The 17,824-nt window shown below is 42.7% G+C and overlaps 1 protein-coding gene across 2 annotated transcripts in view; it reads right to left on the bottom strand.

Moving 5' to 3' along the window:
• Window positions 1-17,824, bottom strand: part of ACACA (acetyl-CoA carboxylase alpha) — a 575,142-nt gene that overhangs the window by 445,347 nt on the left and 111,971 nt on the right. For both annotated transcript variants that reach the window (XM_069756397.1, XM_069756396.1), the window contains exon 24: window positions 1,616-1,704. In XM_069756397.1, the coding sequence (XP_069612498.1) occupies window positions 1,616-1,704 (89 nt within the window). The remainder of the gene's footprint in view (window positions 1-1,615; window positions 1,705-17,824) is intronic.

The raw sequence follows: 17,824 nt of genomic DNA, 5'->3' as shown, positions 1-17,824 counted from the left end.
ATCCTAACCCTAAATACAAAAAATGAAAGAAAACAAACATTATAATTTTAGATTTTTTAAACTAAGGGGATGACACGAGGGAAGGGGGTGTGAGGATTTACTATTGCATTGGCTTTTGAACTCTTTTATAGGGTCTATCACAGTGATCAAATCAGGAACCAATAGGAGAATTTCCTGATGTTGCCGGTCAGAAAAGCTCAGCGGGCGCACTGGGAATGCGCCCAACATTTTTGTTTTTGAGAAGGAGAATGCAGAGGATAGGGCAGGAGAGCCCAGTGGATGGTGGACATACTGGGGGATCTTGGGGATTTAATTTCTCTCTCCTCTGACATGTACTGTATGTCATGTCAGAGCAAAGATTATTAATTTTTTTTTTTTTTTTTTTTAAGCAGAGGGAACACAAAAAAAACAACAAAAAAACAGTGATGAGGGAATGAGGCTTAGTGGCTGCCGTTTTAATGTGTATCAGCGGTCATTAAAGGGTTTGTTTCTTCACTTTTTGAGGATTGACCACAGGTTCTCAATGGGATTGAGATCTGGGGAATTTCCTAGCCATGTATCCATCAAAGAATGATTTTCTGGAGAAGAAAAGGTGAGCACTACCATGAGTCCTGTGTCAAGCCAAGAATATCATCATGAAACCAGTGATGTATGATGTTGCTTTTCATCCAGGGTAGGGGGTTCATTCACAATTTTGCCCAAGAACACTATCATGAATAACGAATGGCATCTAAACATGATCCAAGAGCAACCTCTCCCAACGATCCAGGAACATTGTATTTCTCCAGAATGACAGAGCACCATGTCACAATCCAAAAGTGATAACTAAGTGTTTCGGTGAACAATACATTGACATTTTGAGTCCAAAGCCAGGAAACTCCCCAGATCTCAATCCTATTGAGAACCTGTAGTCAAGGGCAGGGCAAATTGCAGAAGTCTTGAGGAATAAAGGTTAACACTGTAAATATTGAGCCTTTGTATAAACTAGATACATTTGTTAATAAACGTCTAACAACATGTTAAATGCGTACAATAGTACATCAGTAACCATAGAAACATCTAAATGAAAACACTGAAGCAGTAAAAGTGTGAAAAGCAAAACTTTTGCCCACGACTGTAGTCTGTACAATAGTTCTCAGGCATTACCAGATTTTACCAGAAGATGGCAGCAAATTAATTAAACTCTCAGTTTCAGGTTTCTTAAGTTTGGCCCATCAGACAAACCAAGATACAGCTTGGGCCTCACCTGATGGCCAAGAAAATGTCTGTCATCACCATCTATAGTGGAAGTCTATATTAAAAATATCTAAACTAGTTTGCCGTAGCCAGAGAAAAGAGTGCATAGCGTATGATCACTTCTAAAAACTCCCCCTCCTTATTACAGCATCACAGCTCTGCCTTAGAATGCTTTCACATTGTGTTCCGGCACTAGTACAGTGGCGCCCCTGAGGCTTAAGTCTGAACCCCCTCTTTTCCCCCGTAAAACGGGATTCGGATGTATGCGCCAATGGAGTCATAGACTATACTGGTTCCAGGAAATTATACCAAAGAAAAAGAACAGAGTTTTGTTTTCTTACTCAATGAGAAAAAGTTACCGTAACTGCATAGAACATACCATGCTGGAACTGGGTTTCAACTTTCAAATACTGACGAAGCAAATCCATGACTACAGCCTTCATGTGACCTCGAATGCCGCTTCGGTATCTGACAAATAGATACAGATAATTTAAAAAACCTGGTGAAGTCATTATAGTTAAGTTAAAAAACAGTGATGTCTGAAAATGTTTAAGGCCTATTCTATAGAGAACATTGCAGTAGGACATGAAAAGAAATCATTAGAAAATGCATCTTTCTCTACATTGTGCTGCATTGAGGAAATACACTTATGCCTTAAAGACAAAAGCCTGCACTGCATAAAAAAAATCTGATTGAAAAGGCATGTCCTTGCCCCAGGGCTGGATTTACAGTTACATTGCATAGTACTACTTTATACTGTCATCCATACAGCTGCTTCTGAACATGAGCCACAAGGAGACAGGAAGGTATAAACCCCTCCCGTCTGAGTACAGTGACTGGGAGACATTTTAGCACCTAGTCTCCCCGCACTAGTTCAGTGTCGACTGAAATTTAGAGCTAAAACCTGCATAAGGGAAAACTGATAAGAATGCAGAATACAAGTCATATACTGTCCACAAAACTTATTATTAGTCATGTACACACGACAGCTAATTCTGAAAAGTTACCCAAAGGTAAAGGAAAATGCAACACTTCTCAAGAAGGTAATCATTACCGGAAACTTAGGTTGGGATTTTACATTCAACATCCATCAGGTTCAGCTATCTTGAGAAACAATGGATATTGTGTGGAGCTACATTCATTTGTCAAGGCATTTAATCAACATTTTAAAAGGTGCTACCTTTTTAAACTCCCTGTTAAAAATCAAATCTGGTGAATTTGTGAGAATAAGAAAATATATATATATATATATTGGTATAAATGCAATGCATTAAATCTGTACATGACCAATTACAATATTAAGGAGAGGACTGCTGGCAATACACCTTGGAAGATTAAGAATCTAGAGGTAGTTTAATTGGTGCCTTTTATACCAGTAGTTTCTAGACTTTATTAATTATTTATAGCAGAGTAAATTTTATTACAAACAATGGGAAATCTTTGTACATTATGATCTGCACATGTACCTTGCACTCTTTGAGAACGATTATATTTTGTAAATAACCAAAAGAAAAAGTAGAACGGCACTAGATACGACTACAACTGATGCAACACAGGGATAAAGTGTTCATATGGGATGGTCCAAAAATGGAATTTGAGAATTTTGTACAATATTTAACTCTGACGAATAATGATAATATGCAATTTACGTCGTGTTTTGGAGGCACAAGTTTGGAATTCCTAGATGTTAAGATCGATATAGCGGATGGGAAGATAAATACTCAGGTTCATAAAAAATCCACCGCCAGAAATAATATGTTGCGGTTTGATAGTGCGCATCCCTTTCATACAAAGAAGGGGCTGCCTTATAGTCAAATGTTGAGATATCGTAAAATTAACAAAAATCAATAGGTGTTTGGTAAGCAAATAAATGATTTAAAAACATGTTTTGTGAATAGAGGTTATCCAAAATCCCTTCTGCAAGAGGCCGAAAAACGGACTGAAAAAGTGACACAATTGGACCTGCTTAAAAAACAAAGACGTAGAGATTTGAGTAAACATAATCAGAAAATAGAGGGGCAACAAAAGGTTATTTTTAACTTCAAACATAGTCCTATGGACAAAGCTGTACATACGGCGATTAGAAAGAATTGGCATATTCTACAGACAGATAGAGACTTGGCTAGAATGAATATTGGTACTCCACAGTTTGCTTACAAATGCACGAAAAATTTAGCAGATATACTGGTACATAATCGTATGGTACCGGAGGAAAGAAATTGGTTAAAAACCACCTCCACCCCGGGTAATTATAAGTGTGGCAACTGTAACTATTGTCAGTTTCATATAACCGAAAATCCTCTTCAAATAGGTTCCATTAAACATAGAATTAAGGATTTTATTTCTTGTAAGAGTAAATATGTGGAGTATATTCTGTTTTGTCCTTGCTTTTTCTATTACATAGGAAAAACCATTCGTCCTATGTCTATTAGGTTTAGAGAACATTTTAATTCAATAACTACAGGGAAAGGCTCTTTGCGTCTCATTAAACATATGCAGGACAAGCATAACGCAAATCCCAGACTTTTGAGTTTTGCAGGTCTGGAAATAGTTAAATTTCCTCAGAGGTGGAAACCACAATAAAATCCTCTTGCAGCGTGAGGCTGGATGGATCATGAGAACTAATGCACAAGGTCCAATAGGCTTGAATGATAAGCTGGACATGTCGGTCTTCCTATAAATATTCATTTATGATTGTTATCTGTATATTTGTGTGGTTATATCCTGTTTTTATGTTATGTATTTGTACAAATATTATGCACATTTTAGATTTGTACTAATTAGGATGTTTAGTATTCGCTATAAAGGAACTGACATCACTTTTAATCACCTACCTGGACCTGAAGCGCAGTCGGCGCAAAACGGCCGTCGTCCTGTTTTGTTTCCCTGCACCTACCAATGTACCTGCATCCCTTAACGTAATGTCCTCAGTCCGCAAGATGGGGCAATTAAAGGACTTTTAACAGCACGATCTGGTGAGTGCCACATCTTCTGTTTCTTTGACGTTTTCTATTATATTTTGTAGTTTTTATTTTTATACACCACTCACTTAATAAATATTAATCCTTATTTATTTATTTATGTTACGATTTCTTATTTTTTATTTATGACCACCTATATCTGTATACTTGTAATTAATGTATATTATTGTTCTATCTTCGATGTACTATATGTATAATATTCTCTCTGCTATCTATGTTCATTGATTTTTTCTCAGGAGTTGTAACAACATTTCCCCACAAGATGGCGACATATATTAATTGTTTGCTTTATATATTATCTTCTCCCTTAAGGCCGGAAGTGTTGGCACCCTTGAAATTGTTCCAGAAAATGAAGTATTTCTCCCAGAAAATGACACAACTTGTATTATACACGTTTATTTCCTTTGTGTGTACTGAAACACCACAAAAAAAAGAGAAAAAGTCCAACATCATGTCCTCCTTCTATCTGAAACTGAACCTGTCAAAAACTGAACTCCTTGTGATTCCTCCCTCTACTAACCTACCTAAGCCTGACATTGCCATTTCCGTGTGTGGTTCTACCATTATTCCCCAGCAACACGCCCGCTGTTTTGGGGTCATACTTGATTCACAGCTTCTATTCACCCCCACATCTCATCACTTTCTCGCTCTTGTTATCTGCACCTCTAGAACATTTCTATAATCTGACCTTTTCTTACTTTCGACTCTGCAAAAACTCTAAGGCTAAGTGCACAGGTTGCAGAATTGCTGCAGAAATTTCCACGGCAATTCTGCGCCTCCTGCGGCGGGTATATCGCATGCGGAATTGGCATGCATATTCCCGCAGAAAACTAGCGTTTGCAAGCATAATTAGCATGCAGAATGCTAGCGTTTTCCAAGCGATCTGTAGCATCGCTTGTAAAACTGATTGACAGGTTTGTCACACATAGTGTTTGACAAGTGTGAACAACTTTTTACTATTGATGCAGCCTATGCCGCATCAATAGTAAAAGATAGAATGTTAACCCCTTCATGACCCAGCCTATTTTGACCTTAAAGACCTTGCCGTTTTTTGCAATTCTGACCAGTGTCCCTTTATGAGGTAATAACTCAGGAACGCTTCAACGGATCCTAGCGGTTCTGAGATTGTTTTTTCGTGACATATTGGGCTTCATGTTAGTGGTAAATTTAGGTCAATAAATTCTGCGTTTATTTGTAATAAAAATGGAAATTTGGCGAAAATTTTGAAAATTTCACAATTTTCACATTTTGAATTTTTATTCTGTTAAACCAGAGAGTTATGTGACACAAAATAGTTAATAAATAACATTTCCCACATGTTTACTTTACATCAGCACAATTTTGGAAACAACATTTTTTTTTGCTAGGAAGTTATAAAGGTTAAAATTTGACCAGCGATTTCTCATTTTTACAACGAAATTTACAAAACCATTTTTTTTAGGGACCACCTCACATTTGAAGTCAGTTTGAGGGGTCTATAATATGACTGAAAATACCCAAAAGTGACACCATTCTAAAAACTGCACCCCTCAAGGTGCACAAAACCACATTCAAGAAGTTTATTAACCCTTCAGGTGCTTCACAGCAGCAGAAGCAACATGGAAGGAAAAAATGAACATTTAACTTTTTAGTCACAAAAATGATCTTTCAGCAACAATTTTTTTATTTTCCCAATGGTAAAAGGAGAAACTGAACCACGAAAGTTGTTGTCCAATTTGTCCTGAGTACGCTGATACCTCATATGTGGGGGTAAACCACTGTTTGGGTGCATGGCAGGGCTTGGAAGGGAAGGAGCGCCATTTGACTTTTTCAAAGAAAAATTGGCTCCAATCTTTAGCGGACACCATGTCGCGTTTGGAGAGCCCCCGTGTGCCTAAAAATTGGAGCTCCCCCACAAGTGACCCCATTTTGGAAACTAGACGCCCCAAGGAACTTATCTATATGCAAAGTGAGCCCTTTAAACCCCCAGGAGCTTCACAAATTGATCCGTAAAAATGAAAAAGTACTTTTTTTTCCACAAAAAATTTTTTTAGCCTCAATTTTTTCATTTTCACATGGGCAACAGGATAAAATGGATCCTAAAATTTGTTGGGCAATTTCTCCTGAGTACACCGATACCTCACATGTGGGGGTAAACCACTGTTTGTGCACATGGTAAGGCTCGGAAGGAAAGGCAGGCCATTTGACTTTTTGATTGAAAAATTATCTCCATCGTTAGCGGACACCATGTCGCGTTTGGAGAGCCCCTGTGTGCCTAAACATTGGAGCTCCCCCACAAGTGACCCCATTTTGGAAACTGGACCCCCCAAGGAACTTATCTAGATGCATATTGAGCACTTTAAACCCCCAGGTGCTTCACAGAAGTTTATAACGCAGAGCCATGAAAATAAAAAATAATTTTTCTTTCCTCAAAAATAATTTTTTAGCCCAGAATTTGTTATTTTCCCAAGGGTTACAGGAGAAATTGGACCCCAAAAGTTGTTGTCCAGTTTCTCCTGAGTACGCCGATACCCCATGTGTGGGGGTAAACCACTGTTTGGGCACAAGTCGGGACTCAGAAGGGAAGTAGTGACTTTTGAAATGCAGACTTTGATGGAATGGTCTGCGGGCGTCACGTTGCGTTTACAGAGCCCCTGGTGTGCCTAAACAGTAGAAACCCCCCACAAGTGACCCCATTTTGGAAACTAGACCCCCCAAGGAACTTATCTAGATATGTGGTGAGCACTTTGAACCCCCAAGTGCTTCACAGACGTTTACAACGCAGAGCCGTGAAAATAAAAAATCATTTTTCTTTCCTCAAAAATGATGTTTTAGCAAGCAATTTTTTATTTTCACAAGGGTAACTGGAGAAATTGGACCCCAATAATTGTTGCGCAGTTTGTCCTGAGTATGCTGGTACCCCATATGTGGGGGCAAACCACTGTTTGGGCACACGTCGGGGCTCGGAAGTGAGGGAGCACCATTTGACTTTTTGAATACAAGATTGGCTGGAATCAATGGTGGCGCCATGTCGCGTTTGGAGACCCCTGATGTGCCTAAACAGTGGTAACCCCTCAATTCTACCTCCAACACTAACCCCAACACACCCCTAACCCTAATCCCAACTGTAGACATAACCCCAACACACCACTAACCACAACCCTAATTCCAACTCTAACCCTAAGGCTATGTGCCCACGTTGCGGATTCGTGTGAGATTTTTCAGCACCATTTTTGAAAAATCTGTGGGTAAAAGGCACTGCGTTTTACCTGCGGATTTACCGTGGATTTCCAGTGTTTTTTGTGCGGATTTCACCTGCGGATTCCTATTGAGGAACAGGTGTAAAACGCTGCGGAATCCGCACAAAGAATTGACATGCTGCGGAAAATACAACGCAGCGTTTCCGCGCGGTATTTTCCGCACCATGGGCTCAGCGGATTTGGTTTTCCATAGGTTTACATGGTACTGTATACCTGATGGAACACTGCTGCGAATCCGCAGCGGCCAATCCGCTGCGGATCCGCAGCCAAATCCGCACAGTGTGCACATAGCCTAATTCTAAAGGTATGTGCACACGCTGTGGAAAATGCTGCGGATCCGCAGCAGTTTCCCATGAGTTTACAGTTCAATGTAAACCTATAGGAAACAAAAATCGCTGTACACATACTGCGGAAAAACTGCACGGAAACGCAGGGGTTTACATTCCACAGAATGTCACTTCTTTCTGCTGATTCCGCAGAGGTTTTACAGCGGTTTTACAACTGCTCCAATAGAAAATCGCAGTTGTAAAACCGCAGTGAAATGCGCAGAAAACTAGGAGTTAGTCATACCGGTAATGGTATTTCCAGGAGTCCATCATGACAGCACCACAGGAGGTTGCTCTTCATATCCTTGATAGGGACAGGAACACAGAAGAGGTTAAATAGCCCCTCCCAACCTCCACCCCTCAGTGATTTTACAAAGTACCACATCAGGATGGATACAACACAATTTTATTGAACTTCCTCTCTACATGTTCGTATCACATATTAGACAAGAGTTCAAGGGGGGGCAAATAATGGGTGCTGTCATGATGGACTCCTGGAAATACCATTACCGGTATGACTAACTCCTAGTTTCCAGGTCGTCCACATGACAGCACCACAGGAGAAATACCAAATAACTCCTATTAGGGCGGGATTACAGCTTGGAGGACTTTTCTCCCAAAGCTAGTCTGCTGCTTTGAGAGAACGTCCAGCTTGTAGTGCTTGCAAAAGGTATTTGAGCTAGACCAAGTTGCCGCCCGGCAAATTTGATCCATGGATGCACCCGCACTCTCTGCCCATGAAGCAGATACTGCTCTCAGTGAGTGGGCTTTTAGGTGATCTGGAGGAGATTCACCGGCTGAAATATACGCAGCGCAAATGGTAGATTTGATCCATCTAGCCAGAGTCGCTTTTGAGGCTTTTTTGCCTCTATTCTTCCCAGACATCTGGATAAAGAGATTTGAGTCAATTCTCCAGCTGTCTGTAAGTTTTAGATACTGCAATACTGTTCTCTTAACATCCAGGGAATGAAGAGAACGTTCTTTTTCGTTATTGTAGTTCTGGCAGAACGTAGGCAAAACTATTTCCTGGTTTCTGTGAAAGTCCGTCACAACTTTTGGAAGAAATGAAGGATCCAACTTTAAAACGATGCAATCTTCCTGTATCTTTAAGTATGGATCTGTTATGGACAGGGCTTGAATTTCGCCTATTCGCCTTGCTGTCGTTATTGCGACGAGGAAAACAGTCTTGAATGTCACAGATTTTAGGTCTGCCTGATCAAGTGGCTCGTACAGAGCTTTCCGTAGCTCATTTAGCACCAAAGTGAGGTTCCATGAGGGTACTGAGCTTCGTATTGTTGGTCTAAGACGTTGTGTAGCTTTGATGAATCTCATTATCCAGGGATGATTCGCTAGTGGATAGTCATAAAAGGCAGTTAAAGCTGAGATTTGTACCTTTAGCGTACTAGGTCTCAAGCCCATATCAAAACCTGTTTGGAGAAAATTTAGTATTTGAGGAATATCTGGTTGTTGGAGAATGGATATTGGAGTATTGGTCTGTGCACAAAATTTCTTCCAAATCTTCTGGTATATAGCCGAGGTCACCGGCTTTCTACTTTTTTTCATAGTTGAGATAACTGACTCAGACAGTCCCTTTGATCTCAAGATCTCCCTTTCAAGATCCATGCTGAGAGTTGTAGCATCTTTAGATTTTGATGGACCAATGGTCCCTGTATTAGAAGATCCCGTCTCAGTGGTAGTAACACTGGGTCCTCCACCGCCATCCACTTCAGCAGAGGAAACCAGCTCCTCTTGGGCCAATATGGCACTATTAGGATCACTACCGCTAGACTTTCCTGGATTTTCCTCAGAACTCTGGGAATTAGGGCTAGTGGCGGGAACGCGTATGCGAGTTCCATGTCCCAATGTTGAGCCAATGCATCTATGCCAGTTGGATTGTCTCTTGGATTTAGCGAAAAGAATTCTTTCGTTTTTGTATTGCTCCTTGAGGCGAATAAATCTATTTGTGGGGTGCCCCACTGTTGGATTAACTGAGTAAAGATTTCTTCGTTTAGAGACCATTCTGACGGCTGTACCTTCTCTCTGCTGAGAAAGTCCGCTATTTGGTTCTGTGAACCTTTTAGGTGTACTGCCGTGATGGACTTTACGGTATTTTCCGCCCAGGAGAATATTTCTTCTGCTAGTGCCTGAAGTGGACGGTGCCTTGGTCCTCCTTGATGTAGGAGAAAAGCTACCGTGGTCTAGTTGTCTGAGAAGACTCGGATGTGGTGTCCCTGAAGCTCGTGTTGGCACCTTTTTAGTGCTTCCCAGACCGCTCTGAGTTCCCTGTAGTTGGAGGAACTGTCGCTTATCAATGGTGGCCATGTCCCCTGAAGGTATCGACCTTCTATGTGGGCTCCCCAGCCCCTTGAGCTTGCATCGGTGGTTATATTTATGCATGGAGATATTTTCCATGGTTTTCCTCTTTTGAGGTTTTTTATGTTGATCCACCATGAGAGGGACTGCTTTACCCTGCTGGGTAACCACATCCTGTTGTCTAGTGAATCTTTTCTTCCGTTCCATACCGAAAGAACTTCCTTTTGAAGCGTTCTGGAGTGAAACTGGCTCCACTGTACACTGGGAATGCATGAGGTCATGAGACCTAGAATCCTCATTGCTTTCCTGATGGAGATGTATTTCCGTTTTTTTATTGATTGAAGTTCTTTTTTTATTGACCGTTGTTTTTGGTCTGGCAGGAAGGAGTATTCTAGTTCGGAATTTAGTAGTACCCCTAGAAATATCTTCTGCGTCTCTGGTTCGAGACTCGATTTTTTGTATTTATTACCCACCCCAGACGTTTCAGGAGTGACGTGGTAATTCCTAAGGATTCTTCCATCTGTTGGGATGAATCTGCGATCAGCAACAGATCGTCCAGATATGGTGCGATGAGAACTTCCTTCTCTCTTAAGTAGGCCATGACCTCCGTCATGAGCTTCGTAAATATCCTTGGGGCAGAGGAGAGACCAAATGGTAGGCACTGAAACTGGAAATGAAGTATTTTCTTGTGGTTTCTTATTGCGAACCTGAGGAATTTTTGATCTGAGGGATGGATGGGAACATGATAGTAAGCATGTTTGAGATCTAGCGTGCACATTACAGAGTTCTTTTTTATTAGCGGTGTAATTGATTTGAGAGATTCCATCTTGAAGCGTTTGTACGCCACCCATTTGTTTAATGGTTTTAAGTTTATTATTGTTCGGTAATCTCCGTTTGGTTTTCTTATGGAGAACAGACTGGAGTAATGCCCCTGAAAATGTTGATGATGGGGTACCGGTATTATGACGTTTAATTCTAAGAGTTCCTGTATGTCTGTTATCAGCCTTTGATGTACTGCCGATGACTTTGTCTGTGTTACGCAGAATCTCTTGGGGGGTAGATGAGTAAACTCTATCCTGTAACCTTGTGCCACTGTCTGTAGAATCCACTGATTCTGAGTTATCCATCCTTCTTTTAAGTATTGTAGTCTCCCTCCTATATTGTTGGCGTCATTGTTTGCTGGGTCCTGTTGATTGGTCTCGAAAGGAACCTCTTCCTCTGCCTCCTTTAGGGTAGCTCCACCTACCGGACTTCCCCTTGCCTCTGTAGTCCTGTCTTGGGTGGGAGCGAGTTTTTCGGAAGAATTGCGGTTACTGCGCATGCGTCATCTGGAACACATGCAGACCAGCCTGGGACCTGGAAACCGGCGCATAATCTCAGCCATTGCGCTCTGATCTCCCCCTGCAGCTCCCAGGCGCCCCGGAAACAACCGGCGCCGCCGACCCCTGGAATCCGGCCACGCCCCCCAGAAGTTGTCACCCCCGGCTGGAGCGCCGGACCGGAAGTTAGGGGAGCGACGCCAGCACCGGCCGCACGTGGAGCCTGAGGGAGCGCCGGACACCGCCGCCGCAGCCGCTGCCTCAGCGCCCCCTTTGATGAGGGGATGAGGCAGCGCATGGGAGCAGACAGCTCGACCTAGTCGCAGAGGGACCTCCAGCGGTATCGTGCGACTTCAGGAGTCGCCAGACTCTCACGGCCAGAGCCCCCTCCAGGAGGATGGACCGCACTCCGGAGCTCCTGCTCCAAGACCTGACCTCGGATCAGGTAAAGAGAAAACCTAATCTTCTGGAGAACTCTCTCCTGCGTCTGTCCCTGATAGGGACAGGAAAAACACTGAGGGGTGGAGGTTGGGAGGGGCTATTTAACCTCTTCTGTGTTCCTGTCCCTATCAAGGATATGAAGAGCAACCTCCTGTGGTGCTGTCATGTGGACGACCTGGAAAACCGCGGTTTAGCACTGCGGATTTATCAAATCCGCTGCGGAAAAATCCGCAGAGGACCAGAATACGTGTGCACATACCGAAATCCTAACCCTAACCCTAGTTCTTACCCCAACCTTAGTGGAAGAAAAAAAAATTTCTTTATTTTATTATCGTCCCTACCTATGGGGGTGACAAAGGGGGGGGGGGGTCATTTAGTATTTTTTTATTTTGATCACAGTGATCAAAATGCACTTGAAACGAATCTGCCGGCCGGCAGATTCGGCGGGCGCATGGAAGATGGCGGCGCCCACGGAGAAGACGGACGGACCCTGGGAGGCTCGGTAAGCATGATGGGGTGGTGGGGGGGAGCACGGGGGGGGGGGGGGATCGGAGCAAGGGTGGGTGGATCGGAGCACGGGGGGGATTGGAGCATGGGGGAGCGGACAAGAGCACGGGGGTAGCGGACAGGAGGACGGAGGGGAGCGGAACTCTGTGTACAGGACAGATCGGTGGCTTGGGGGGCGATCGGTGGGGTGGGAGCACATTAGTGTTTCCAGCCATGGCCGATGATATTGCAGCATCGGCCATGGCTGGATTGTATTATTTCACCAGTTTTAATAGGTGAAATATTACAAATCGCTCTGATTGGCAGTTTCACTTTCAACAGCCAATCAGAGCCATCATAGCCATGGGGGGGTGAAGCCCCCCTGGGCTGTACTAGCACTCCCCCTGTCCCTGCAGATCGGGTGAAATTGGAGTTAACCCTTTCACCGGATCTGCAGGGACGTGATCTTTCCATGAAGCCACATAGGCGTCATGGGTCGGATTGGCACCGACTTTCATGACGCCTACGTGGCGTCATGGGTCAGGAAGGGGTTAAAAATAATAATGACAAAATAAAAAATGGTTATACTCAACTACCGCAAACAGCAGATCTCCTCAGCGGCTTCCGTTCCTATAGATGGTGTGTGTGCAAGACCTTCGATGACGTCGCGGTCACGTGACCGCGACGTCATCACGGTCATGTGACCGCGACGTCATCGCAGGTCCTTCACACACCATCTATAGGAACGGAAGCGGCCACGTGCAGCGCTGAGGGGCAGGAAGACTCCGGGGGCCATCGAAGGTGAGTATATCACGATTTTTTTATTTTAATTCTTTCTTTTTTTTTAACAATTATATGGTGCCCAGTCCGTGGAGGAGAGTCTCCTCTCCTCCACCCTGGGTACCAACCGCACATGATCTGCTTACTTCCCGCATGGTGGGCATAGCCCCATGCGGGAAGTAAGCAGATCAATGCATTCCTAGGTGTGCGGAATCCCCGCGATTCCGCAAATTTAATGAACATGCTGCTTTTTTTTCTGGAATGCGAATCCGCTCAGGAAAAAAATGCAACATGTGCACAAAAAATGCAGATTGCATTCTATTAAATAGGATGCTTAATGTGAGCATTTTTTTCGCTGTTTTATAGCGTTTTTATAGCGAAAAACCGCAAAAAAACGCAAAATATCTGCTACGTGTGCACACAGCCTAACTGTTGCTCTTATTCATTCTCATCTGGTCTATTAGATGCAGATTGGGATAAGTGTGGTAAATATCTGCTCTGCAAAATCACTAAAATTCCAGAGATTATTAGTACATGTGGATTTATTATTGAATAATAAAGCCACATGTACTAATAATCTCAGGAATTTTAGTGATTCAGCAGCGCATATATTTACCACCCTTATCCCAATCTGCATCTAAACGACTGGTCTCTCCTGAACTCCTGGATCTGCTGCAGCAAATCTTTTCAATGCTTCAACTTAACCATATCTGGTGAGTGTAATCCTAAGAATTAGGCTATGTTCACACATTGCGGTTTTTACCGCGGAGATTTTGCAGCTGCGGGTCTGCAGCAGTTTCCATAGCGTTTACAGAAACATGTAAACCCTATGGAAACCGCAAACCGCTGTGCACATGCTGCGGGAAAAACCGTGCGGGAACGCAGCGGTTTACAACCCGCAGCATGTCACTTCTTTGTGCAGAATCGCAGCGATTCTGCACCCATAGAAATACATTGATCCGCTTACTTCCCGCATGGGGCTGTGCCCACCTAGCGGGAAGTACGCGGATAATGTGCGCTTGGTACCCGGGGGGGAGGAGAGGAGACTCTCCTCCAGGCCCCGGGAACCATATTTGAGTACAAAAAAAAAAATGAATTAAAATAAAAAATAATGATATACTCACCTCTGAAGTCTCAGCGCTGCACGCGGCCGTCCGGTCTCAGGTTTGCTATGCGACCAGGACCTGCGGTGACGTCGCGGTCACATGACCATGACGTCACGAAGGTCCTGGTCACACAGCATCTTTGGAACCAGACTGCCGCCTGCAGCGCCGAGGAGATCGGGATGTCAGAGGGTGAGTATATCATTATTTTATTATTTTTAACATTACTATTGATGCTGCATATTGCTGCATATGCAGCATCAATAGTAGGGGTAATATCCCGCAGCGGAACCCGCAAGACAAACCGCGATAAATCTGCAGGGATAACCGCAGCGGGTTTGCCCTGCGGATTTATCAAATCCGCTGCGGGAGAACCCGCAGGGACAGGGCGCAACATGTGAACATAGCCTTAACCTTTTAACCTTCTCAGATAAGACACTATTTGCGCTCTTTCCTTCAACATTGTTTATATCATCTGGTCTATTGCAACTCTCTACTATTCGGCCTCCCTCTTACCCAACTCTCCTCTCTCCAATCTGTCTTGAAAGCTGGAGCCAGGATCATATTCCTCATCAACCATTACACCAATGCCTCTACCCTGTGCCAGTCATTGCACTTGTTACCCATCCACTCCAGAATTCAGTATAAACTTATTACCCTCACCCACAAAGCACTCCACAGTTCAGCACCGCCCTACATCTCCTCCCTGGTCTCAGTCTACCACCCTACCCGTGCTCTCTGTTCTACTAATGACCTGAGGTTAACATCCACAATAATCAGAACCTCCCACTCCAGTCTCCAAGACTTCTCACATGCTGTGCCAATTCCTTGGAATGCACTACCCAGGACAATTCGGTTAATCCCCAATCCCCACAGTTTTAAGCTTGCCCTAAAGACGCATTTCCTCAGACTGGCCTACCACCTCAACACATTTATGTAACTATCCCTGTATTGCCCATTCAAAATTTCCTTCATAACCAGGTTCCTCGTATCATGTTCTCACACGCTTTATGCATTTAATAGCCCTCTGTGTCTGTACTGTTACATACTTATGCTGAACCGGTTCATGCAGCATTACATGAACACCTGATTTATTACATTATGGCTGGTCCGAACAATGAAAGCAATTGTTGTGTCTCCCCTATTTCCTCATAGATTGTAAGCTTGCGAGTCCTCATTCCTCTTGGTATCTGTTGATTTATGTGATTATTGTTATGCTGTAATGTCTTATTGTCTGTACAAGTCCCCTCTAAAATGTAAAGCTCTGCAGAATATGTTTTCACTATAAATAATAATAATTATTATTATTATTATTATTATTATTAAATGTGACAGTTTCACATAAAACCCCCCAAATCAGCTGGACAAAATTGTTGGCACCCTCAACTTAATTTTTGGTTGCACACCCTTTGGAGTAAATAACTGCAATCAATTGCTTCCTTCAACCAACATCAAGCTTCTTACACCTCTCAACTGGAATTTTGAACCACTCTTCTTTTGCAAACTGCTCCAGATCTCATATTTCAAGGGTACTGGAAGACCCAAGACCTAGGAAACAAACCCAACTTCATGACACTTGGCACTACGGTACATTGTGACCAAAAATCTATGATAATCTTCAGATTTCATAATGCTTTGCACAAAGTCAAGCTACCCAGTTCAAGAGGCAGCAAAAAAGAAAACATCTTTGAACCTCAGAATAAAAACATACAATATATGTATGCACCTGCGCTACGTCCTACGTTGCATTAAGTAAAAACACTATTGATGTAGGATTTACCTGCTCAGTGAGATGAAGTGCTCGAGCTGTTCTAATAGAAGCGTGAGTCAGGTCAGGGGAAATATAAATATGCTTTCTAAAAAAGAAAGACAGATAGTTATTAAATGTATGTTCAGATGTTATACTTGGGTACATATGTATATACACACATTGATAGCGTTGTTTTGTGGTAAAGAGGCTGATTTGCTCGTTTCAGGATGTCTCTTGCGTAGAAATGTGCACTCAGGATGTAAGCCTGAAAAAAGAGGGATCTCTATATATATCTCACAAATATCTACTATGTAATTGTCTACGGGTCACTTCCGTCTGTCTGTGTCTGTCTTTCTGTTACGGATATTCATTGGTCGTGGCCTCTATCTGTCATGGAAATTCAAGTCGCTGATTGGTCGTGGCAAAACGCCCACGACCAATCAGCGACGGGCGCAGTCCGGCGGCAACATGGCCGCTCCTTCCTTCCCTGCAGTCAGTGCCCGCTCCGTACTCCCCTCCAGTCAGCGCTCACACAGGGTTAATGACAGCGCTAATGGACCGCATTATGCCGCGGTGTAACGCACTCCATTAACGCTGCTATTAACCCTGCGTGACCAACTGTTTTACTATTGATGCTGTCTATGCAGCATCAATAGTAAAAAGATCTAATGTTAAAAATAATTTAAAAAATAAAAAATCATCATATACTCACCTTCCAGCGATTTTCCCGCTCCTCGCGACGCTCCACTGACCAGTCCATGCATTGCGATCTCGCGAGATGATGACGTAGCGGTCTCGCGAGACCGCTACGTCATCATCTCGCGAGACCGCAATGCACTCTTGAGACCGGAGCATGTGAGGAGCATCGGTAAACGCCTCCTGGATCCAGGGGCCAACGAAGGGTGAGCATATAACTATTTTTTATTTTAATTCTTTTTTTTTTTTTAACAGGGATATGATGCCCACATTTCTATATAATACGTGGGCTGGGCAATATACTACGCGGGCTGTGCAATATACTACACGGGCTGTGCAATATACTACGCGGGCTGTGCAATATACTACGCGGGCTGAGCAATATACTACGCGGGCTGGGCAATATACTACGTGGCTGGGCAACATAGTACGTGACTGGGCAATATACTACGTGGCTGGGCAATATACTACATGGCTGGGCAATATACTACGTGGCTGGGCAATATACTACATGGGCTGTGCAATATACTACGTGGACATGCATATTATAGAATACCCGATGCGTTAGAATCGGGCCACCATCTAGTAACATAATAATGACAAAGCCTCTGAAGATGATCGGGCTATATGTTGCTTTGTACCTGTTTCCCAAAGAATTAAGTACCAATCCACCAGAGTTAGGAACCCAATTCCAAAAATAAGAAACGTGGCAAGGGTATATGTATAATAATATATCTTTATTAAGTAATAGTGATAACATATATATATGTGCACTCTCATAAAAAACGAAATGCAAAAAAAAAATAAAAAAAAATTATATATATATATATATGCATTTTTTATATATTTTTTGCATTTCGTTTTTTATGAGAGTCCTGACATTACCCCTTTTTGGCATACCTTATATCTACCTATACATTTTTATTTATATTTTTGTGATTTTATTATTGTGATTGTAATTTTATATCCTTCCATATGTGCACATATATATATATATGTTATCACCATTACTTAATAAAGATATATTATTATACATATACCCTTGCCACGTTTCTTATTTTTGGAATTGGGTTCCTAACTCTGGTGGATTGGTACTTGTTTATTTTAAGATATTCTAACCTTATATAAATATACACTGCCCCTTTTGTGTTAAC

The sequence above is a fragment of the Ranitomeya imitator genome, chromosome 3 (genome assembly GCF_032444005.1).
Source record: "Ranitomeya imitator isolate aRanImi1 chromosome 3, aRanImi1.pri, whole genome shotgun sequence".
NCBI lineage: Eukaryota > Metazoa > Chordata > Amphibia > Anura > Dendrobatidae > Ranitomeya > Ranitomeya imitator.
Note: the sequence above shows the minus strand (reverse complement) of the source record. Positions and strands in the feature narration are given on the sequence as shown.